The sequence below is a fragment of the Clarias gariepinus genome, chromosome 23 (genome assembly GCF_024256425.1).
Source record: "Clarias gariepinus isolate MV-2021 ecotype Netherlands chromosome 23, CGAR_prim_01v2, whole genome shotgun sequence".
NCBI lineage: Eukaryota > Metazoa > Chordata > Actinopteri > Siluriformes > Clariidae > Clarias > Clarias gariepinus.
The window spans coordinates 3,750,955-3,777,509 of NC_071122.1; the positions used below are offsets into that span (position 1 = coordinate 3,750,955).

General features: G+C 38.5%; 1 protein-coding gene across 1 annotated transcript in view; it reads left to right on the forward strand.

Annotated features, from left to right (window-relative positions):
* The first annotated feature begins 5,629 nt into the window (after positions 1-5,629).
* Positions 5,630-26,555, forward strand: part of rbms2a (RNA binding motif, single stranded interacting protein 2a) — a 29,504-nt gene continuing 8,578 nt past the window's right edge. The window contains exons 1-4 of the mRNA XM_053484220.1: positions 5,630-5,751; positions 18,846-19,012; positions 25,225-25,283; positions 26,043-26,134. Of these exons, the coding sequence (XP_053340195.1) occupies positions 5,677-5,751; positions 18,846-19,012; positions 25,225-25,283; positions 26,043-26,134 (393 nt within the window). The 5' untranslated portion in view covers positions 5,630-5,676. The remainder of the gene's footprint in view (positions 5,752-18,845; positions 19,013-25,224; positions 25,284-26,042; positions 26,135-26,555) is intronic.

The following is a 26,555-nucleotide window of genomic DNA, read 5'->3' on the forward strand; positions in this document are numbered from 1 at the left end:
GGCTGAGGATTTTTTTTTAAGTTAAATACCTCTTAAAACCCCTGAATCTGAGAAGGCTGGCAAATAGCCACGACATCACGTGACTTCCTCTGAATTTTCCTGAATTCTTAGAAAGCATTGACTGATGTTCTACAAACTGCACCAACCACACACTTACATATTCACACACACACACACACACACACACACACACACACACACACACACACACACACACACAATCACACACACATACAGTCACACACACACACACACACACAATCACACACATACAGTCACACACACACACACACACACACACACACACACACACACACACACAATCATACAGACACACAATCATACAGTCACACACACACACACACACACACACACACACACACACACACAATCACACACAAACACAGTCAAACAAATACAAGGTCACACACACACACACACACACACACACACACACACACAATAACACATACACACACACACACAATCACACACATTTACACACACACAATAACACATACACACACACACAATCACACATATTTACACACACACACACACACACACACACACACACACTCTCTCTTTTTCTTTCTCTCTCACACACACTCACACACACACACACATTCATTCATTAATTCAATCATTCCTTCACTCTTTTTCCTTCCTTTCATTCTTATTTAGTGTAATTTACACTCCTAGTCTTTTTCTCTTCGTTTCTTCTCTGAATCGTTCCTCTGTGTTGATCTTTTCTTATAATGTTTCACAGCGTTCCTTCATTTCTCTCACCCATAAATCCTCCCTTTCTTTTGTTCTATGGTCTGTGTGTATTTTTACATTTACGTTCTCTATTCCTTCCCTTCTGAATCCTAACTTCTTTTTTTCCTTTATCATTCATTCTTTCCTTCCTTCTTTCTGTCCCTTCTGTATATTTCCTATATCATGTTGAAGTCTGATTTCAGGCTGAAACACTTTCCGTCTTAAACACTCGTCTGTTTGCGCTGCAGCTGCTGAGGTCAGTGTTTATGTCTGTGTGTAATCTGGACTCGCACGGTGTTTAAACTCGACGCTCTCAGTGAGATTAATGGATCATAAACACTTTAATCTGCAGATATTCTGCTGGACTTCAGCTACGCTTTTCACTAAAAGGGCAATTGCTGAGCTGCTGCACTGATAACACCTCAGGAATTCCCGGCATGCGTCCACACACACACACACACACACACACACACACACACACACACACACACACACACACACAGTACCCTTTACTACACTTCTTCCATCCCCCCATCTCTCTCTCTTGACAGGAATCCAATCCTAAATGACTCCCAGCTGGAATGTGAGCTACACTCTCAGCCGGTGTTACACTGCACAGCATTACAACACAACAGCACTACAATGCTACAACACCACCATCACACTGTGTCCTCAGAAAATACCATGTTACACATGTACAAAAGAAATACTTTAGTACTTTTACACAGACACATGTCAGGATGCTCGATGTCTGAAGTGGAATGAATAGCACGGCGGCTTCAGCTGAAGCAGGCGTTCTGTTCGCTTTAAAAACTCAACCTACAGTCTGAGCGACCATCTTGGTCTGACGTTGCTCTGTAATCTCAAAAGTAAGAGAAAGAAACAACTGGAGAGAACGAGCGTGTACATCAGCTGTCATGTGAAGTATGATTCCCTAAATGTGGCATAATGTTAATAAATACGTAGTTGTGATTAGGTTGTGACAAGCTCATTTATACTATAAAATTAATTTTAGATCAGTGACCACATCATGGGGTTCTAGAGAGGCTTATTGAGACAGAATTATTTTCTCTTGTAATTAAACATCTAATTACACAGCCTTTAGGACTGGAGCTCCTGGAGCAAACCCACTGTGGATACGCTGTGAGATGTTCTTCTTTAATTTCCGCTGTGTAGTACCGTACTTCAGTTTCTTCCCACAGTCCAAAGACATGCAGATTAGGATAGCTGGTGCTCCCAAATCGCTTGTAGTGTGTGAATGTGTGAGTGAGTGTGTGCTTGTTTGCTCTGTGATGGACTGCCACCCCATCCATTGTGTACCCCATCTCCAGACCTGGATCTCTATGTACAGCACTGATGTGTGTAAATGACATCAATACGAGTTTATTCGGTGGCGGATCAGCATTCGATAAATTCTTACTCACATTACAGTGGGACTTCAATCCCAGTGATCAGTATAATAAATTACAGAATTAGAAACTTGTTGTAACACTCATTTCCAGGAGAGAATTAAACATAGAGGTCATATCTATAAACTCACATAAGGCTGTATCACAGCTAACACAAGCTTGTACTCTTGCAGTATTGTGATTTAGTTGCATTGCTCTAGTTTATACATAACTATATAAACTATATATACTATATTTAAATACTCACACACAGACACACTGGCACACACACACACACACACAAAATAATACTGAGACACACAACAGATAGTCAGCACTGATTCATGAACCTTAATGCTTTGAAGCGGAGGATGTGCAGTCACGTTGCCTAACAACACATGTTGATATCTAAACAAACAGCTGGAGTCCAGTCTTTCTTACACTCCCGCCAAAACCATCTCACTTTATGGCCATTTTAATCTCAGCAGCTCTGTAATGTTAAAACTTGTTCAGGTTTAAAATTTCCTTTTTTTTTAAATTGTAAATCAAATAATCATACCTGTGTCAGCAGTGTAGGAGAGGAAATAATTCCAAATATGACGACTCTAAAATTATTACAACGATATTACTCAAAAGTTGCTTTGAGATTTTCTGAAGTTTTTTTTTTCTAAGCGAATTGCTCAAAGTTTTCTAAAAACAAAATTGTTACGGGAGGTGCAGATCACTTTAGCAGTTTATTTTTTAAAAACTTTTCCACTGTTTAAAATGTAAAGTTTGGCATTGAATAATAATTAGAATATAATGAAAATATAAAAAAAATGTTAAATCTAATCATTTTGATTTATACAAATTTTTCACATTTCATACACATTTTCATAATTTTCTTTTGATTCTGTAAAGATGCTTTGCAACAATGACTAATGACTATAAGTGCCATACAATACAATTAAATTGAATAGAATTTACAAGCCTACATCTATCATCTATCATCATGTATCATCTAAGCCTTAATGTCTATAGTTTGTCTACAGGAGCTACAATGCTAATGTAGCTAACAATTAATACTAAATTATAGTATCCAGTTTAGCAAGTTGAACACTGCAAAAAGTGGTAGATTAGCAAGTAAAAAAAATCTTAAATATAGTCAAAATTATCCACAATTTCTTAACATAAGATAACAATAACCCAAATATAAAATTATTAAGCCTATTTCTAGACAAATTGTACTTATTTTTAAGAATTCTTAGCAGATACTTTTCTTTATTTAAAAAAAGATTTCTTAAAAGAAGCTAAATTATTTCCCAACAGAACAAAAAATGTATGCTTAAAATTATTAAAGTTTGTTTAAAACATAGACTTAATAATCTTATAACTGGTTTTAATATACACTATAAAAATTCATACTAAGGAATTTTAGGTAAATTTGACTAGATTCAACATATTTTAACTTTCTAACATATAATTGTTTTTACAGAGTACTAAATCTTCATACATTTGAAGCGCTGTCTTGCACTTTTTTTCTGTCTGAGTCAGGCTGGCACTTGGTTTATAACATTTGCAGATGGAATTCTTTGTAAGGTTTAGTGGGAAAAAATGTTACAGCAATGACAAGAAAGATATTCTGTGACATGACTTTTAAAAATAGAAATGATTTATTGAGATACTGAGTGTGATGCACCTTAACTACAAGACATAATTTTGACAGTTTTATTTCATGCATGTTTAAATACAACCTGCACAATTTAATTGAACTCACTGTCATAGAAATGTCCTGCGGTGTTTATCCTGGACTCCGGCCCAAAGATGTTAGTTCATCACATACAGATTCAGCACTTTTATTCAACTTGAAAGGAATGATGTTAATCTTTCTGGACAACTTCTACATCACACCTTGTGCAAGCATTTTTAACCTAGTTGTATTTCACAAAAGCCAGCTGTACTCACATCACTAATCTGACTCGGTCATGCAGGTATCTGATCTACACCATCAATTGGATGCAATAGCTCCAGGATGACCTCAACCTTCCTGAAACACTTTACAAACCTCGCATTCACTAAAGGACCACATCACCTTTGATCCTTAATGTGGCGCTACTCTACCCACCATTCTTCTTGGAGGGCATGCAGCAGGTGGTGGAATGAACTTCCTCTTCAAAACAAAACCTGAAGACCTACTGTACTTCTTTACTACACACTCTAAAATGCAGGACAACTTTCAAAATGATTCCTTAACTGTCTTGCTGTGTTTTTTATTTAACTCATTACGTACAAAATTTTAGTGCCATAATACTTGAAAACCCTGAACTTAGCATGAGGAGAAACTATTTTTAACAGCAACAATAAAACATGATTTAGGCTAATGTGTGTGAATTAGCTAGTTGCTAAATACTGTAAAAATCAAATGCAAAATAATTCAATATGATAAGCATTAACTCCTGGTTTAGCATTGTTGTGTGAAATGTTAATTAAGCAGTAGAGGCTGCTGTGTACTCTCGCTTATTGTCTAGTACATTAACATAATTTTTGTGTGTAAAATATTCAATTTTAATTAACATATAACATTTTGTGTTAAAGCTTGTGTCTTGTTTAGGTGTTTTTGTCTAAGTTTTATGTAGAATACGCTGCAATAATGTGAAATATTCACTCTTAAAACGGAAACATAATACAGTATACATGTGCATACATGGAAGCCGTGCCAGTGTGTATTAACTGAGACGCTACAGACATTGGGTTTTCGGATATGTCAAGCAGAATGAAAGTTATCCTTACTTTTTATAACGTGCATATTATTATTATTATTATTATTATTCATTTGGTCATAGAAACAACTAAAAACAACCAGAAAAAACATCAATTTTGTGTATCTGTGCTATTTATATATATATTTTTTGCTCAGTCATGTTTGTATAGTTGGTTAAAAACAATTCTGTTAATCTATTGCCTACGTTGTGTTGAAATAAGGATATGTCACTCTATACTGCACAATCCTGAGTTATATGTGTATATAAAAAACTTCAAAACACTGGCTAAAATGCTCTGATCGTTAAGGGCTCCACTGTGATCTGGACCAATACGAAACAAAAAAAACATTTTGTTATCTGTTTGTACCTTTAGCTGTATCCTAATGTCACTCAATAATATTGACGTCACTTATTAATCCTGAAGTTACTTAATTTATTATTTTTTTTTTCTTGTTTTCTAAATCAATTTTTTTTTGTACTTTGTAGGACAACGAGTGTTAGAGTGAATTAGTGAAAATAGTTGTGATCACTCTGTGGCTCCGTGGATTAAATTCTTATAAAGATAATCTTCTTTTCATGATAATTATTATTATTTTTTTTTTTGCGTTTATTGCTTTGTAATTAAGATTTTGTTACGAGCAACCAACGGGCATTAGGACCCAGGCGCACAACATAGCGTAGCATAGCACGAGCAGGCGGCAACCCAAGTGAGCGCGCCCCTTGTGCGTGACGTCAGCGGGCAGGCTTGGCTCCAGTGTCCGCTTTGGGACGCACTCAGCGCGGGGAAAATGCTGCTCTCCGTACCGCCAAGGACAGCCATCAACCCCTACAGCGGCTCGTACAACAGCAGGAACAGTAAAAAGGTAACGCGAGCCGCGGGCTTCGATCGGCTCGAGCTCTGAGTTTGGTTTAAGTGTGTTTTGGTGTGTTTAGTGCCTGACAGTGAGCTGCAGTGTCCTTGAGGAGTTGAGCTTTTTCTCCCCCGCTGCAGAAATAATGTGGCCTCTGGTGTCCGGGGTCCGAGAAAGTGCTCAGGTCCTCAGATAGCTGGGAACGGATTAGGTCCTCATTGTCTCCAATCTGAGATAGGCAGAGTGTGCATATGTGTGTGTGTGTGTGTGTGTGTGAGAAGTGAAAGGAGCAAACTTTGCGAGGAAAGCGGTGTGTGATTTATTTATATATATATATATATATATAGTATAAAATTGTATGTGTTTAAGCTGTATATATGTATACGTGCGTGTGCGTGCGTGCGTGCGTGTGTGCGCGTGCCCATCAGCTCCATTGGAAGTAAAGTAGCAATCTGAGATGTTGTTACTTTATTGTTACAATGTACACTTTTGTAAAAGATCCGCACGCGCCCCTGTAACCAATCCGAGATCAAATAGAATAATATCTATATATATCTCTATATATCTGTATTAAGCTTGAAGTAGTTTTTTATTTTAAAGTTGGCTCGACTTTTCAGCCCGGCCAGACTCGAGTGTATGCCCCACCCCATGAAAGAGCCCAGTGTGACGGAGAGTTTCGCTGGAAAACAGGCCCGGCTTGTGTGTAATGTCTGCAGGATGTTTATGAGATGTGTAGAGGATGTCTTTGATTTGTCTATCTGGCAGTAATTACTCTCTGCCTCTGCTTTACGTAATCGCGGATGAGAGTTATTCAGCACTTTAAAGCCAGACGTACTGTTTGTTTGTTTGTTTGTTTGTTTGATTGTATGGCATGTGACCAACATGTTGATGATGAACTCAGATGATTAAACTCAGGTTGTGAGAAGATTTTTATTAGCTCATGTTTGGGCCTGGCTGTGATATCCCTCATGCAAAGCAGGAGAAAATAATAATAATAATAATAATAATAATAATAAATATGTTTTGTTTTAAATACACCGAATCCGCATGTAGAAGAACAGGTTGTTCTCTTTGCATGTGTGTACTGCAGGATGTTCACGTGCTGCTGATTTCTTTTCTCAGAAAGTGTGTGTTGTGTAAGAGCGTCGCGTCAGTTGTGTTTGTCTAAAACGTTTGCTGTCATTAAAATGCGACGGAGGAAACGGGGAGTTGGCGTCGGGGCGCAGTCGGGGCAGCACCAGCCGATCAGACGACGCAGATAATCAGGATCCGTGATTGTGTTTTGGGTTGTTGTGGCGTGAAGCTTCATGGACCTCATTTGTGTTGGTCGAGAAAGGAAATAGCAGCAGCCTGGTGAAGACTTCAGGACAGGAATGTGACGCTGCAGTCCTGCAGAGTTGAACTTTTACTGCTTCTTTCTGTAATAACAATGGTGTTATTTATAAAGCGCCATCCGTACAGTTAAAACAAGCCTCAAGGTTCTTAACAAAACAGGAAGAGCCTTTCACAATAAGCACAAATAGATATAATTGGAATGAAATGTTCAACACGTGAAATACTTTACTGTGCGGTGTTCTTACTATTATTATTATTCATATTTATAAAATACAATAAATAGCTGTGTGTGTGTGTGTGTGAATGAGTGTGTATATTTATTTAAATCTTGAAATCTGGTGTGCAACAAGCAACAGATAGAAGGTTATTGTCCAAAAAAACAATTAGTTACTATATTACACTATATGGAAACTACAACATATATCACTCATCACACATGAATCCTAATCATTCTGCATATTTATTAACGTCACTATAACATGCAATATGTAGTGCAGTGTATTGGTTAGTAACACACCTTAAAAAAAAACTCGAGTTCCTCTTTTAATATCCGTTTAAGGTTCAGCGTCTTCACCGATTTACTCCATCACCTCTGTTTCTTAAAAAGTTTCTTTTTAATCTAAACTGTAACAGCTGTCACTAACAAACAGACCCAAGCTGGTCAAATATTTCTCGCTTGTTTGTTAAATTTATTAAAGAAATAAAGTATGATGTCCAACACTTTGTGCAGACATTTTATACTCTTTTAAAATTTCAAAAGCTAACTCAATTACTCTGGGCTTCTTACTAATACTTTAGTATCAGTGAGATCCCTCCAGTTGATCAGTACAAATTATTAGAGATGGGGGGGGCAACTCAGTTACATGTCGTGCTTTTTTTCCCTGTGGCAAGTCATGTATCACCACACTGACTCCAAAATCAGTTTTTTTTTAATGTTTGATGATAAAATTTGATGTCGTAAAATGTTCCAGTTCCTCTATAATCCTACAGGTTGCAATTTTTGAACTATTCACACATTGGCAGGCAGTACAGCATCCTGTAATGTCAAAGCGAATTATTGGCTTATATTACAGCAAAAAGTTTTGAATTGTAACAAAATCTGAAAAAAGTATTTTAGAGTACTGAATTAATTAATTTAATTAATCATGATTTAATAAAAGTGTGAAACTAATAGAATCGCAATAGAAATCGAATTAACAAAATGGTATCATCATAATATTTTAACAGGTGGTCCCTGGTGAGACCAGACTTTTTTATTTTGATTCTTAGTGCAGGTTCAATAAATATTTTGCACTTTAATTACGAAGGCTTTTAAATAAGTTTTTATAAGGAACTATTTTTCTTCTTCAGTATGACATTTTCGCCTGTTACTCGAGTGATTTGAATCAGTAACCGTTTCATAATTGATCATGGTTGAGTAATCCAGGCGATGAGTGATTAGTAATTGTTGTAGCCGCACAATACGATGTTTCTTTCAAACACACACACACGTACATGACGTAGGATTACTTGCATAAGCATCTGTTACTGAATATATTAATGCTAAAAACATAACAGCTGTGAAAGCAGAAGTACAGTGTCATTGTAAGCCAACCAGTATTCATCGCTGTACACACACTCCTTCTGACAGAGTTTGCGTATCGGTCATGTAGGGAGGAGTTGAGGCAGGATGCAAGGGCAGACAGTGCTTCATTAAAGTGGAGTTTAAACATTATAAATAGAAATGCTAAACACAAACCAAAACATTAAAATTATTACTATGGCTAGGAACTTTAGGCTAATGCTAACAAAACTGTGACAAACACAAAAGAGTAACATTACCAATAAATATAACAGTGAGAACAAGGACATTAGCAAAAAGAGGCACAAGACAAGACCTAACTGAAAGATAGGCTAGATATAACCAGGCTAATCAAACTTAACAAGAAGCATGTGAATACAATTAGGACCATGTGGCTGGTGAAGTGTATGCTGGGAAGTTGTGCCAACATAAGAGTCCTACTGAACATGAAAGTCAAAAACACAAAAGAAAAAAAAAACTAAAATATGGAAGGATCATGAAAATATCACTTTTTCCATGTTAGGAGATTCGTTTGCTGGTGGTTTACTTATATAATGTTTCCTAAAACCAAAGTACACCCACATCTAGGAGCACAATTTTTTTTTTTTTTCCCAGGAAGCTCATATAACAGGTCACCGTGAGACACTTCGTCAAACCCCTTACATATCAGACATTATACACATGCACTTTCCATGGCACTTTCCATGGAGTTGCCCGGGTGCGCAGGGCAAAACATGCAACGATTAAAATTGATAGCTTTTTTTCATAATTGATCACTTGAAATGCACAGATCAACTGATCACTGGCTGATTGATGATCATCCCCTCATCATGCTGCTCAGTATCGTGTTAGTCAGTTTCGGCTTTTTAAATCTTTTTATTTTCACAAGGACGCATGATCATAAACTACGCAAGCGCTGTTTAGCACTTTAGCTTCAACTCATCAGCTAACTGGCATTTAACATTAGTGCTGAGTTGAACTGCATAAACTGAGGAAAAAAACAGGATACTGTGAACAAACTACACACGTGAGAGTCTTAATGTCTTTAATAAACCTGCACATGCATGGATTTGTGAACAGAATGACAAACTCTCAGACACGACTCAGACTCAACTCCTCTAATTTCTTCTTTATTGTTGCATTGCACTTTTTTTTTTTTTTTTTACACAACATCAGACATGGGGATTTTAAACTTTTGTGATTAATTGTTAAAGGTTTTGGTGTTGAGTATGTATTATCGCTTTATGTATAAATTGAAAAGCAATTTTTTTTTACCAGTTTAATATAGTTTAATATAGTGAAACTTTCCACATTTCTGTACAGTGCTGCACGAGTGACTAGTTGAGCAGATTTTGTGTTTGTGTTTCTGTTGTCAGGTTTTGTTCGTGTAGTCACTTGTTGCATAAGTAGCTGCATCGAGCAGAAAAGGTAAACAAAACGTACATCCTGTTGACTTTAACCAAACAAACATTTTTACTTGGTGTGTACGTTTAAAAGTTGATGTAGCGTGAGCAGCATCACACACACACACACACACACACACACACACACACACACACACACACACACACACACACACACGCAGGCTAATGTAGGTGTGATTGGAGTGACTACACGTTCTCACCTTATGGTTAAAGGTCCCGAGGGAACCTATCTAGGGAAAACTGAGATTAAACTGATAGCAACCTTCTGTTCTTCTTCATTTATTCATTATAAAGCATGAAATCCTGCTCCATATAAAGGTGAAATCCTGCTCTATCTGGCTCTTTAGGCAGGTGAGACCACAGATGTTACACCCCGAGATCCAAGAGGATATAAGTGAGGAAAACCAACTGCAGGAAGCGAAACAAACCATTAGTGTGTTTATTATTAGGTCACGTTTATATGCGTATACTGTTAAAAAAAAATTTTTACACACTTTTCGTTACAGTGAAATCAGTCAAGGGATGTGAGATTTTAGGCAGCAAGTGAACAGTCATTAAGTGTGTTAGAGAAAAGTGGGGATGATGAGGTTTGGATCATTTCCAGGACCTAACAAAAGTGCTCCAAGGAAGGAAAACCAGTGTCCCAGTGGCAGGGACATCAGAACTACTGTAATACTGGTTCTGATTTAAAGGAATCAACACAGGGCATCACTGTTTGTTTCGTTTGGAGTTGCGTAGCTACAGAGGGTCCAGGTATCAGGGTCCCCCTGCTGAGCCGTGTCCTTTACCAAAAGCCCCCACAATGGGCATGTGAGCATCAGAACTGGACCACAGAGCCATGGAAGGTTCTCTGACGAATCATGTTTTCTTTTATGTAACATGGATGGTCAGGTGTGTTTGTCATTTACCTGTGGAAGAGATGCACCAGAAGACACTATGTTAGGATGGTGAGCCCATCTAGGTGGTGTGATGCTCTGGGTGATGTTGGGTCCAGCCCTTCATGTGGCATTACTTTGACACGTGCCACCTACCTAAGCACTGTTACAGACTGAGTTACATGAAGATAGTGTTTCCTGATAGCAGTGGCCTCTTTCAGCTGGATAACGCGCTCTGACACACTGAACACATCGTTTAGGAACAGTTTGAGGAACGAATTTACCAAATCTCAGTCCGATTGACCATCTGCTGGATGTGCTGGATGGACAATTTAGATCCACCTCACATCTTAAAGGACTTAAAGGATCTGCAACTGACGGATTGATGCCAGATACCACACAAGTTTAGATGTCTAGTGGAGACTAGGTATTGAGAGATGTTATTTGTATGGTTGATCGGTGTATATGAGTATGTTATGAAATCATCCCTTTTATGTTATTCTCATTTATGATATGCGCAACTGATTTGCCTCAGATTGCCATTAAAAAAAAAATAATCCACCAATGTGCTGAAAGCATCACTTTGCATCATGTTGTAGGAGTTTATCATATTTAACATTAATTTTTGGTTCTGTGGTGGAATAAAAACAAGAAACCTCATCATGAGTCAGAGGTTCACTGTTTACTGAAGCTGAAAATATAAACAAGCCATTTAACTCCAGCTTTGTGGCTTTTATTTAGCTCAGCGCTACATTCATGAATACTAAGATTAAAATAGCTCGGGTTTGTAAGTATGAATAAAAATATATAGCAAACACCAAACAAATAGATGAAGCTATAAATTATCCTGTTTACGACAGGATCCAAAACAAACTCAACACCACTCGGAAAACAAGAAGCAAGAAACCAAGGAACAGGAAACCCACATGCTATGGCTAAATATACTGTACACAGACACACAAGATCGGCTTTAGATCCTGAAATCACCTGAAGCAGGTAATCAGAGCGCTTCGTCCAATGTCATTATGTCACACCTTACAGAGGTAATGTGAAAAGGAAGGCATGCAGGGTTCATGTAGATGGATCAGGGCAAAGAAAAAAATAATTATGCTGCACATCATTGGTGAGAAAACGTTGCTGTGGGAAAAAAAAATGACGTAACGCACTGAAAGATTGTAATATTCTTGAAAAGTGAGATAAACTTTGGCACAGTAACTGAACTCCTGTCCGTTTTATCCCGATTTTCAGTGTTCTCCCCATGCTTGGTGGGTTCCCTCTGGGTCCTTCGATTTCCTCCCACAGTCCAATAATATGCAGAAAAAAGTTATTGAAATCACATTCGATGAATATTTAGTGAATATGGCACGAGTTCATCACAGTGATAACATAATGATTCCCTATTACAAAAACTGACTAGTGAATAGGAGATAAGTATCTCAGTGCCTGACTACAGATTCACTGATTCTGTTTACACTACTAAACAAAATAAATGACTTCTTGGAGAGCAATTGCTGATACTTGTTCATTGTATAGTGTTTTTACCAATGGTCATGATGCAAGGCTCTTTACAGAATCAAAAGAAAATTAGGGCAATTAGTATGAATTATGTAAGAAAATAAGTATGAATCAAAAATATAATTTTTTTTATTTACCTAAGAGATGCATAAAAAAAATATTGAGCAAAACATCGCCCAGTGAGAACAACTGGTGTCTGACATCGCTGTTTGGTAAATCCATGATCTGCGGTATATTTAGCTCCGCCCACATGTCCTGGTTCGGCTTGTATCTGGGTAAACCACTCGCATTTCCTTTTCGTATGTCAGGTATGTTTCGCTTCATGGTGGAAATAGCAACATGTCAGATTGTGTGTTTGTGTCAATGATTGTTTTCTTCACTAAATGTTCATTTATGCAATTTTTTTTTTATAAATTACCTGACACATGTCCAGCCTGCAAGTAAAATCATGTTATTTGATAAAATAACTTTAAAAAAATGGAAATTCCGCTACATGCTAGTTTCAAATTTAACACTAATTCACATTAAACATAATTAAATATGTGTAGGAAATGTGTATGACCTAACCTTAATCTGTTAGTTTGTAAGATGTTTTACAGCATCTGAAAGGGATTCTGATAAAAAAAAAAAAAAAAAAAATTGGAGTTCACGAGGAGGTCATATTCACATATGCAGTAAATATCTCTCTCTCCATCTTCCTCCTCTTTCGTCACAGCGTTCCGCTCGCTCCTGTACCTGGGCCATGAGAGTAAACAAGCAGAGAACACAAAGTAAATGAGGGCTGAAGGACGAAAAAAAAGGGCCTTTTGTGAGGAGGCGGCAATTATAGAACCAGATGGCACGCGGTTTTGGGTTACCAGATTGACTTTATACTTAAAAAATGACTACAGTTCCCAGAAATCCCGGCTGTAAATCTGTCTGAGCTGGTGGCTTGAATAAAGAGTGAAAAGACTGAGATTTTAAATATTTGATAATGAAGTCAGACACATAGTGATGTAACCGTTTAGTGACCAAAAAAAAATGAAAAACATTTCATTCTGAGGTCTGTTTTTGAGGTACTCTGAGGTTCGGTCCTGAGGTACTCTGTGGTCCATTTATGAGGTACTCTGTTGCACGTTTCTGAAGTTTTTTAAAGCTCTTTTCAGAGGTATCTGATGCCCGTTTTTGAGGTATTCTTTGGTCTATCTCTGAAGTACCTTTTGGTCTGTTTTTGAGGTACTTTGTGGTCCATTTCTGAGATACTTTGTGGTCCATTTCTGAGATACTTTGTGGTCCATTTCTGAGGTACTTTGTGGTCCATTTCTGAGGTACTTTGTGGTCCGTTTCTGAGGTACTCTTTGGTCTATTTCTGAAGTACCTTTTGGTCTGTTTCTGAGGTACTCTGTGGTCCGTTTTTGAGGTACTCTGTGGTCCGTTTCTAAAGTACTCTGTGGTCCGTTTTTGAGGTACTCTGTGGTCCATTTCTGAGGTACGGTCCTGAGGTACTCTGTGGTCTATTTTTGAAGTACCTTTTGGTCTGTTTCTGAGGTACTTTGTGGTCCGTTTCTGAGGTACTCTGTGGTCCATTCCTGAGGTACTCTTTGGTCTATTTCTGAAGTACCTTTTGGTCTGTTTCTGAGGTACTCTGTGGTCCGTTTTTGAGGTACTCTGTGGTCCGTTTCTAAAGTACTCTGTGGTCCGTTTTGGAGGTACTCTGTGGTCCGTTTCTAAGGTACTCTGCGGTCTATTTCTGAAGTACCTTTTGGTCTGTTTCTGAGGTACTTTGTGGTCCGTTTCTGAGGTACTCTGTGGTCCATTCCTGAGGTACTCTTTGGTCTATTTCTGAAGTACCTTTTGGTCTGTTTCTGCGGTACTCTGTGGTCCGTTTTTGAGGTACTCTGTGGTCCGTTTCTAAAGTACTCTGTGGTCCGTTTTTGAGGTACTCTGTGGTCCATTCCTGAGGTACTCTTTGGTCTATTTCTGAAGTACCTTTTGGTCTGTTTCTGAGGTACTCTGAGGTCCGTTTCTGAGACACTCTGTGGTCCGTTTTCTAAGGTACTCTGTGGTCCGTTTCTGAGGTACTCTGTGGTCCGTTTCTGAGGTACTCTGTGGTCCGTTTCTGAGGTACTCTGTGGTCCGTTTCTAGAGTATTCTGTGGTCTGTTTCTGAGGTGCTCAGTGGTTTGTGTCTGATATATTCTATAGTCAAATTCTTTCTGCCATTAACTTTGAGAATTTACTTTTTGTTTCATTTTTCTGGTGAAACGTGCCATTTATTCTTTAAGATTCAGTAAATAAAAAGGTTTAATGTATAGATTCATTATAAAAAAAACAATTTATAGTTCCTTTATAGTTACTTTACCTCAATAGCTTGTCAGACATTGTTTAGTTTTTTAATGATAACATCTCTTGCTCTTGTTTATTTGTTTATTTCTTAAGACTATGTCAGACATTGGTGTGTGTAATAAATATATAAGCAATATTGTTGTATGAAAAAGGGTTAGGATAAGATCGTTTCTACACTCCTGCCTACTCTTGTTTAAACAATTGTGTATTAGTTATGTATTGCCGGATAATTAAGCGTTCCCTGGTGTGTGTGCTGAGTTTGTCTCGGTGATCTTGAAACATCAGTCTTAAAATCTCTTTATCGGTCCGCTCTGTTTATATTTTTGCATTGTTCAATGTAACTATATGCCTCTGTGATGTCACAGGTAATAAACACAGGTGACTGATAGACATGGTGAAACTAAACAAATAAGAAAAAGAAAGAGGAATAAGAGCTAGACAAAGAACTATAATCAGGACTGGAATTAAGCAAGTGTAAGCACGCAATAAATACAACAGCAGCAAGACGATCATAGAACTTAAATACACAGAACTGAACAAGACTTACGTGCAACAAGAGCCTGTGATCCGGCACATATGATATCCAGGGGCTGACAGGAAGTGTATTTTAGAGCCTTCCTAAAGCTTCCCTTCATGGTGTAAATAACGTGGTGTAAGTAAAACCTTGCATGACAATAGTATTTTATAGGAGCATTAACGTTAGTGATGGAATTTTTTTTTTTGTTTTTCCTGTCGTTACTACTGCCTGTGGTTTCTCAGACTAATACTAACACTCAGTCTATTGGTGTGTGTGTGTGTGTGTGTGTGAGAAAGAGTTTGAGTTCTCTGAAGGCTTTTCTCACAGGAGAACATTCACCATAGCCACAGTCCTTTGGGAGAATGCTGTAAGGTCAAATCAGTACAAGCACATAGCACTGTGTGTGTGTGTGTGTGTGTGTGTGTGTGTGTGTGTGTGTGTGTGTGTGTGTAAGCGAAAGAGAGAGTGAGATCACATACACAGTCTGGTCCAACAGTCTGAGTGCATGACCATGAGCTGTTTATTTTCTCATTTATTGAATCTGAAGCTGTGTTACTGAAGAGTCGATTAATAATTCAACACTGAGTCGGATTCAATGTTTATCCATGTGGATCTGCAGGCAAACTGCAATACTACTCTGTCTTCTGTTCAGACATCATTTAAAATAAGGGTGTCATGACAGACATTACGTCTTACTTTTGGCCTGTTATTCTTTGAAACTAAGCACGACAAATTGAATCAGTTTTTGTAAATATGATTCAGAATGATTTGACTCAGTTTGATTTGCTTCATTTTGCAAATTGACATACTAAATATTATAATATTTATATGATCAAACCAAAAAAGTGACTGAGTCTGAGTGAAATCAGTAGATGGTGACGTGATGATGTGAGGGATGTAGAGAGTCTAAATGAGATCAGGAGATGGTGATATGACGTGAGGGATGGAATGAGTCTAAGTAAGAGCAGGGGACGTTGACCTGATGACATAAGGGACGGAGCAAGTCTGAGTGAGAGCAGAAGATGGTGGCGTGATGACGTGAGAGGCAGAGCGAATCTGAGTGAGAGCAGGAATAGGTGGCGTGGTGACGTGAGGGGCTGAGTGTGTCTGAGTGAGATCAGGAGATGGTGATGTGATGACCTTAAGGGATGTAACGAGTCAGCAAGCGAGTCGGAGCGGGTCTGATTGAGATCAGGAGAAGGTGATGGGATGACATGATGGATGCAGCAAGTCTGAGTGAGAGGAGAAGACAGTGATGTAATGACTTGAGGGATGGAGTAAATCCTAGTAAGGGACGGAGCGAGCCTTAGTGAGGGATGGAGCGAGTCTGAATATATCAGGAGACTGTGTTGTGATAAGTTGAGGGACAGGGCGAGTGTGAGTTAGAGGAGAAGACGGTGACCTGGATGACATGACGAGTCAGAACAGGATCCTGATTTTGCAGGAATGCGGAGACTGAATGTGGAGCGATCGTATCAGACAGGATGTTGTGTCGTCATTTTTGCTCCAATCACATAGCGACGTTCCGCCTGTTTCCCTTGAGGTCATGTGGGTTCTTTTAATAGGAAAATCACTGCTATTACTCCTTCACAGTAAAGTGACAAGGATTATTCTTTCATTCTTTTTTTGTTTTATTTTTATCATTTTAAAATAATTTCTTATTTCTAAGTTTTTCTTGCTTTCATTTTTCTTTCATAAGTTCCGTGCTTGTTTTTTTTTTGTGTGTTTGCTTTTCTTTCTGTCTGTCTCTGTTTCATAGGTCTTTTTGTCTTTTTTCGTTCTCTGTCTGGTTCTTTTCTTTTCTCTCACGCGGAGCTTTGTCTTGTTGTGACTTGGGCTGGATATCATCGCCTGCCAGTGAATAAACAAAAAAAAAGTTTTTGCGAGCAATGTGATCTGTTACGATTTTTATTAATGTTACATCATGTGTTGGGAAACTCCCGCTGGTTATGATGTAATGGTTTGGAGAAAGAAAACAAGGTTAAAGTGGCTCTTTCTTTCCACTGCCAGTGTTTTTGTGAGTGTAAAGGGAGGAGTATGTTACATGGATTTATGTGATTTTCTTACATTCCTCAATAACTCTGTGCTTCTGTCTCGGTATGAAGGAGTTTTCTAGAGAAAAAACCCACCCTAATGGTAATATGTATTTCTAGCAAATAAATGATTAATAAGAAATTTCTTTCACTGCACTTAACAACACTATTACCATATCATATCCACAATTTCTTACTGCTTTGTACTGGACCATTGACCCCTGAACTCTCCTGATTTCACCTCCTTGTCCTCCAGAAATCTCTAATCTCTAATTGAATGTTTCAGGCCCATTAAAGAGAAAAATGGGATCTAGTAGCTAATGGATTTGCAATTTAAGAGAAGAAAATAAGAAGAAGTTTGATTCTGTGCTTGATGTGTTTAAGCAAGCAATAAAAACGTGCTGTAGAACTTTTTTGTTTTGTGAGAACATCGCTGTCAGGATTAGATTCCTTATGTGTAGCATTATTATTAGAAAGCAAAGACAATGGATTGAACCACTGAGAAGAGGAAACTGGGGGAGGGCCGGGATAAAATCTCTATGGGGTGTTAACACTAACAGACGCTCGGAGTTATTTAAACAGTAATAGTTTTAGGATAAAGACGTTTTTAAGTCATGTATAAGTCCACTAAAAGTGAATTATAAATAAAAATTTTGCACTGGCGGTTCACTGAGGACAAAATTCAAATGACGAGGAGCCAGTGTGTACAGTATCCATGGTGTGTCTATTGCTAAAGGATTTATCACATGCCACACTTAGGAGGCGCTCTTTCACTGTTTAGGTCACATTGTGAACCTTTGCAGGTCACCTTGCCCTTTATGGAATTTTGTGGGCATGGCTAACATCAGATGTGCTTGGGAATTTAAGGGCGCTTTTACACTGGGGTCGGGGAAACGTTCCCGAGAACACTTGGCCCTGGGACCAGTTGATTTGGTCAGTGTAAATGCAAATCGTTCCGAGCTCGGGTACCAATCCTTGGATCAATTGCTGAGGTGGTCTCGGGTACAATTCATGCCGGGAAACGACTGCAATGCCGGACACAAACAAGTAGTACGGCTGCGAAAGGATCTTTGTGGAGCAACCAGGAAGTGGAATGTCGGTAGCAAAAATATTCAGCAGCAGTTGGATACAATGTTTTCACAGATTCACAGATGTATTCGAGAATATTTACATGCGCGCAGATACAGCAGGAGCACTGAGCAATGCCATGCAAACATGCGGCTCCAGTACCACAAAGCATTGGATGCGCTACGTAAGTCAGGCAAATCAACTGCTGAAAAGGACAGATTTCCCCGGTATGATGCTGTGGACAAAATAATCAGTCAAAAAACATCTCTAAAGAGAACCCCATGTACCTTAGGTACTGTTCACATAGTAATAATAGTTATTGCACATGTTCACAAGTTATTGCACTTGTACTGTACATACTTTTTTACCTTTTGGTTCTACTGTCCATGTTTGTGGAAGCATGTATAGCGGGACGTGTCGGATGTTTTTATCACTTTTATTTGGTGTGTTTCAGCAGCAGTCCTATGTATCCTCCGGCCCCCAGATGGCGCCCCCGAGTCCCAACACTAACAGCAGCAGCACGAGCAGCGCAGGTGGCGAACAACTGAGCAAAACCAACCTGTACATCCGCGGGCTTCATCCCGGGACGACCGACCTGGACCTGGTGAAACTCTGTCAACCGTGAGTCTGCGAAATAAACTTAAATAAGATTCAAAAATAATAAATATCGAGTGTGATGTTACTTTAGCCAAAGTTTACTTAACAGTCGGGCATCAGTGGAGACTCAAGATGACTTGTAGAGCTTTTTTTTTTTTTTTTTATGACTCTTGGTTGGAACATGCCTACCCTACCTTACTACCATATATTGTGCTTATCTTTAGCTTAGCTAAAATGCTAAGATGGCAAACGTTTATTCATATGCAAACGCATCTGATTGAACTTGATTATCCTTACCCTCCATGCTGCCCCGTCCCTATTTTGTATGTGAACCTGAGCTCAGTTTGTGATGTCACAAAATAAATTAAATGGCCGTGTACAGTACCCTGCAGAACTCTTCTAAAATTAGAATTACGATCAGGTGTACTTAACGTACAAATAAATCGGTATAGAAACAGATTCGATTACATCATAAAAATCAGTCATAGGGTTTGTTTAAAAGTGAAATGTGCAAGATCGCTGGTGTTTAATTGAAGCGCAGGACAGAAACACGCCCAAAGACTTGAGCTGCTGTTAATCTGCAGTGGAAATTGTGACGCTGTTTTTTTTTTTCCCTTTTCCTAAATGACTCTCACAGCCATGATTCTGCTTTTCCACAAACACACAGCGTATGCTTTAGCATATGGAACAGCTAAGACGCCTGTGTCTCTGCAGCAGCTGCGCTCTTTAAATCTTTATACACAAGTTACAAAAATTATACACCCTACACATATACACGCATCTCTAACGGGAGGTTCCTGTGTAAAATCTGCCTGAAGTACATCATCACTTTGTTTGTGTGCGTGTGTGTTTGTGTTTGTGTTTGTGGCAAAAGTGAACAGTAATCAAAATCTTCATGCTGTCCATTTGTTTTAATTTGTCCACTTTAATGCATAAAATAATAATTTATATAAATAATCAATCACATGAAAATCCATTATTGGGATAAAATCAGACTGTAAACAATGTGTTGTTCATTTATTAATACACTCACCGGTCACTTCATTAGGTACACATCTCTAGTACTGGCCTTAATTCTTTATGCCATAGATTTAACATAGTGCTGGAAACATTCCTGCAGAGAATCAGGCAGTTGCTGCAGATTTATTGGCTGCTCATCCATGACGTGAATCTCCCGTTCCACCACATCCCAAAGGTGCTCTATTGAAGCGAGATCTGGTGACTGTGGAGGCCTGTCTGGCACCAACAACCATACCATTCTCACTTGAATGACGTTTCTTCCCCCATTCTGATGCTCGGGTTGCATTTCAGCAGATCGTCTAGACCATGCAGCGAGCTGCTGCCATGTAATTCGCTCATATTTGCCTTTACAAGAAGTTGAGCAGATGTGCCTAATGAAGTGGCTGGTGAGAGCATTTCAATTTGTACAAATATTGTAGTTTAATTGGTTGTGAATGATGAACTCTGATACTATCTTCACCAGGAGCGGAGCTTAATTATGGTTTTGCTGTCTACCAGACGCAAACCCGCTTGTCTGCTCTGTGAAATTGAGGTGTGTAACTATAGGGTTTTCAGGTCATTCAGGTCATTCAGTAGATTTGTGGCTACCTTGTATTTCGAGGTATGATCATTTAAAAGGATTGGTACACCATTTTATTTTCTGATATCGAGTACATATAGTTAGAGCTAGGATTATTGCTTTAACTGCATATTCTATACAATAGACTATTAGAAATAAAAAAATAGCTTTTAAAGTTTTGTTTGTAAATATGTCCAATTTTGGAAGAAAACACATTTAGGTTTCTGTTAACTGTTTATAAAAAAGTTTCGGAAAAAAAAAACACTACACAATATAATTATAAACTAGAACCGTGAATCATGGGTAGACTGACTATTCAATTCGATTCGAGGTCATTTAGACTTTCGATTCGATTTAGCAGCATCTATGTTTATTCTCTGATTTGTGTCAAACAGCTAGATTTTTTTGAGATTTTAAAGTCAGGAAAAACTACAAAAAGTGTTTAATAAACACTGAAATGCTGCGTAAAATGTTGGTTGTTTAAAAGTCATGTCTCCTACAAAGCAATAATCTTTTGCACCACACTCCAGTCCTGTAGGTGGCGGTATTGTACCAACTCATGAACTCCAAAAAAGTTCTACTCTTATAAAACAGGAGTATTAGCAAAAATGTGAGAGCAGTTTATAGTTAAAGCTGTTGTAAATTTTTTAAGAAATGTATCAATTTAAGACTTTAATGTTTGTAAGTTTAATAAGTGTGAATCATTCTGAATTCGAAAAAGACAACCAATAAATGATTGACTAGTATAAAATAAAAATAATTATTTAAGAAGCAATTAAATGCATATCTAATAGACTTTGTATTAATCAGAATCAGAGAGAGTTTTATTGCCAAGTATGCTTGCACGTACAAGGAATTTGTTTTAGTGACAAAGCTTCCAGAACAAAAAACAAATGACAAGACAGAACAGCACGACACAAAAAAAAAAAAAAGGTTGACATCAGATGAAGTAGGGTGTAAGATATTTTTAAATAAGTTACATAAATATATGAAATCTGTGGTATTATACAGTATATTGCACTGTGGTACTGTACACAATATTGCATATATATTTATTGACAGTTAGAATGATGATTGACTGTTCATGAGGTAGATTGCTTGGGGGAAAAACAGTTTTTGTGCCTGACTGTCCTAGTGTTTGGTGCTCTATAGCGCCACCCGACGACAAAAGTTCAAATAGAAGGTGGCTTGGGTGTGAGGGGTCCAAAGTGATATTCCGAGCCCTTTTCCTCACTCTGGATGTATACAGTTCTTGCAGCGTGGGCAGGGGGGTGCCGATAATTCTTTCAGCAGTCCGAACCGTCCTTTGAAGTCTTCTGATGTCTGCTTTCATAGCTGAGCCAAACCAGACAGTTATTGAAGTGAACAGGACGGATTCAATGACGGCTGAGTAGAACTGTGTGAGCATCTCCTGTGGCAGGTTGAATTTCTTCAGCTGGCGAAGGAAATACAACCTCTGGTGGGCCTTTTAAACAATGGAGTCAATGTGAATGTCCCACTTTAGGTCATGAGAGATAGTCGTGCCCAGGAACCGGAATGACTCCACTGCTGTCACAGTGCTGTTCATGATGGTGAGTTGGGGAAGTGCAGGTGGGTTCCTCCTGAAGTCCACGATCATCTCCACTGTTTTAAGCGTGTTCAGCTCCAGGTTGTTGTGACTGCACCAGGCAGCCAGCTGCTCGACCTGACTTCTGTATGCAGACTCGTCACCGTCCTGGATGAGGCCGACGATTGTAGTGTCATCTGCAAATTTCAGGGGCTTGACAGTGGGGTCTGTAGAGGTGCAGTCGTTGGTGTAGAGGGAGAAGAGCAGTGGGGAGAGAACTGAATTTCCCCAGTCTCACTAGCTGCTGCCTGAATGTCAGAAAGCTGGTGATCCAGTGACAGATAGATAGCTAGGAACAGAGAGCTGGAGAATAAATTGACACCGTGTCTGAAGTTAAATATCATTTATAGAGTGAAGTTGAAAATGGAAGGCCTCATCAGAAGGAGAATGTGATTATCGGGTAAAAATAAACAGGATATTTTACTCGAGTTGATCATGTGGGTCATGTGGTATATATGCGGTAATGTCTTAGAGTGAACACATTAATATAAACCCGCACTACTGTTAGAACTGCTCTTATAGACAATTAATAAACACCTTCTGACAAATCAGGATCAGGATCTCCAGAGCGATGTGCTGAAGTGTAAGCTAAGCTATAGCTGCTGTATAAGGTTACAAATCGTGTTTTAAGTCGGGTGTCTTGTTCAAATCTGCGCTCATTCTAACATAAAGTCGAATTTATAATCTGCGCTCATTTTAACATAAAGTCGAGTAAATAATCCCCAGGTAGAGCCTACACACACAGACACTCACAAATACGGTGTCGAGACAGACAGGAATGTCTGAACACGTTGCCAGATCTGTAGAGAAAAGGTCAGAGAGGAGGCTGGATTCCCTCCGGTGTTCCTGCGCCAGAAACAGAACAGAAATATAAAACAATCAGTTTTAATTACAGACGATATGGCAGACATTAATGTTATACATAAAACCATTGATAGGTACTGTGTGTATTATTTGTAAAACGGAATTTGTAGCAATATGTAGAATTACATTTTTACTAAAGAATCAAAACCTGACGTTTACACGTTTCACGTTTCCGAGGCACACTGACACCCTCAGCTCAATCTGAGAACAACAAAACACAGGACAAAATGTATTGAACAACATTATATGATTAAAAAGCATAAATATGTATTCGGGATGTTTATTTATTTTTTTGTTTATTAAGGCTTTAGTTGTTGATTTAGGTCCAAATTCTTAAGGTTTTTTGTTCTTATTTCAGTTTCTGTTTTTTAAACTTTAGTTCCTCGTTTAATTCCAGTTTGTTAATGTTATGTGACGCAGGTTGGAAAGCCCTAATGCAGGCCTTCTGAGGGGGTCAATGAAACAGGAGTTGGTGAGAAATTATGAATTAGTGAACTAAAAAGGAAACCAAATTAAACTGAAAACGAAAAATCGAACAGAGCTCTGCCATCTCTTCGAGGCCAGACGGCTCTGGAAACTAAAACTAAAACCTTGATCCTCTTGGGGCGAGTCCGGCCTTACCGAGGATTTATATGTGATTTCAATGTGCTTTAACTGTTATTTTAAACTTAAGAGTGCACGCGTGTCAGATGACGTGTTTCTCTCTCTCTCTCTCTCTCTCTGAGCCGGCTGCTCGTGAGGACTGAGGCTGGGTCTTTACCTTTGTCTTTCTCTTAAACTTGTCTTAAACCAGAACCTGATGAGCGCTTGTCTTTTGTCTTTGGCCCTGATACCTTACCGGTGCTACCTAATGATCGCACGCAGGTATCAGGACCCTTAAATATGCCGCGCCTCCTCTTGTTCAGAACTCCGCGGGGTAGCGGCCTGTCGTTGAGGCTGGTAAGGCTTTAGTTAAGGCTTTAGTGGTGTAGTTCCAATGTGTTAAGGCTTCAGTTCCTGGTTTAGTTCTAGTTTGTTAAGGGTGTAGTTCTTGCTTTAGTTCCACTCTTGAGGACTTGATTAGTTCTACTTTATCAGAAAGAAAACAGGGAGTAACGCATTTGGAAAAAATCACGATCCCCTCTCACTTTTATGAGACTTACAATCGAGTGTGATTGGCTAGCGTGGCTGTGACTGATGTGAGAGTCCAAGCAGCCACCCCTCCCACGTCCACCAAGAGCACAGCCGGTCTGCTCGCTAGACTCCTGCCTGCGTCTGGCTGTAGCAACCAGATGACTGCATCAGTCCTTTTATGACGCGTCCCCGTGTAGACTGTTAAGCAGACGTTGTTTCAGTTGTTAAGTGAGAGTGGCTTTTTGCCAGCGGTGTAGCCTTTACTCAGATGAAACCTGCAGCGCTTTAGGACCCAGAGGACGAGTACAGGATGGCCAGAGGAAAAGAGAAAGAGAAGGACAGAGGGCTCGAGTTTCACAGCCTGGTTACTGGAGCAGTGTGGAGTTTACGTCAAAGCAAACGAGGGAAAGTTCACTTCAGTGCAGAATCACTGCACTCACACACACACACACACACAAAGGCAGCGTGTGTATCCATCTCCCTTATGTTTAAAAACAGTTCAGGTTTATATTAATGCCTCGTTCTGATTCTGATACCTTACTTGAATGACGCACACTTTGCTGGTAGACACAATATATAAATATGTGTTATTGCTGATCTGTCAATAGATGTTTCTGTAACGTGTAGAAGGAGCCTCTAGTGTCAGCGCTGTGAAACAGTCAGAGAAAAGCTGTATCTGCTGTGTTGATGTTCTCAGAGGGAACTTTGGCTACGTCCTTATGCACTAAAACAGAAATAATGTGATTTGTGTAATAGTGTTGCTTTGTTTTAATGATGTTAAAGAAAAAGTGAGTGAGAAGAGGAGGGTGCGGCTCAAGGGATGTGTATATGCGACTCAGACAGGTGGAGAAGGGATCGCTCTGGAACAGATTGTCTTTTTTTTGTCCCTGGGGTGATGTTTCAACCTGCAGGAAAACAACAGCAATGAGATCACACTCGGAGAGCGTGCACACACTCTCTCTCTCTCTCTCTCTCTCTTTGATGTCCCCATGTACCTTCTCTTGTGTGTGTGAGCATGTGTGTGAACATGTGCACGCATGTTTTTGATCATTCTGTCCTTTTTTTTCCTGTAAGGTACGGGAAGATCGTATCCACCAAAGCCATCCTGGACAAAACGACCAACAAGTGCAAAGGTCGGAAGGTTTAAATCCCAAAATCTGAAAATAATATTAATGTCAATCAGTTATAATTATTAATTTACAAATACAAATGCACAATCAGCATAATCATTATGAGTTTATATTAATCCTAATGATGATGTTTGTAGTGTTGTGTAGTGGAGCAGAGGCCCCCAGTTTGCTTTGTAGATTCACATAAATCATTTCTTTATTTAAATATTTAGTATTTTATAATACATATTAATATAATGCATTTTGTAATTCAAGGATTGAGTTTGTGTAAAGAACTTTATCATTTGTTGTTTTAGCGAAACGGAAGCATGTTAAACACATGGCGTTTTTACCATTAATGTGTAAATGTACAGTTAAGGCTATACTGAAAGTAATTAAATAGTGGGCATAACTTTTATTTTAACTGAGAGACAGTTTAAACTGCACATGCTGGTGGATTAACTCTTTCTCTGTACGAAGTCTCGACTCAACACTGTCCCCATCACAAGCCATGCATCTGCACCATCACTAAACCTCACTTTCCAAAACCTCTTTGAAAATCCACATTGTCGCAGTTGACAGTCTCTCACTGCGCTACAGAGTGTTTACCGAAACAACACTGTTGACATGCACATCTTTACCAATATGTGCAGTTTGGACCTTCTGTTAGTTAATATAGTTACGCAAATGTTTGCATTACTTTTGGTACAGCCCTTAAATGTTAATGTATAATGTATATATAGTCTTTATACTATATTTTTATATATTTGTGTGTGTCTGTAGGATATGGCTTTGTGGATTTTGACAGTCCTGCAGCAGCTCAGAAAGCTGTAACGGCTCTCAAGTCCACCGGAATCCAAGCGCAGATGGCCAAAGTAAGTCCAGGAATAATAATAATAATAATAATATTAATAATAATAATAATAATATCTCACATTTTAATCTCACAGTTTTTAGTATAAATAACTGTTTTTGTATTTTTCTTATCTTTCTTACTTTGTGCTTAAATTGATTTGATTAATTGCTTAGATTGATTGCTATTTTTTATTTCTGTGCTTTTTTTATTTTGATTCTGTCCCTCTTTTATGTATCCATGCTTTTGTTCTTTTTCCATACCATTCTTTCCCCCTTGTTGTTTCATTTATGTTGTCTCATTCATCTTTTAACTTACCTTTATTGGATTTATTAGTTCTTTTCTTGTTTAGTTTTTAATTTTTAATTTAGTGTTTTTTGTTGTTTTCTTTATTCTAACTAACTTTTTATGCATTATGTTATGCATAGATTCTTATTTATTTA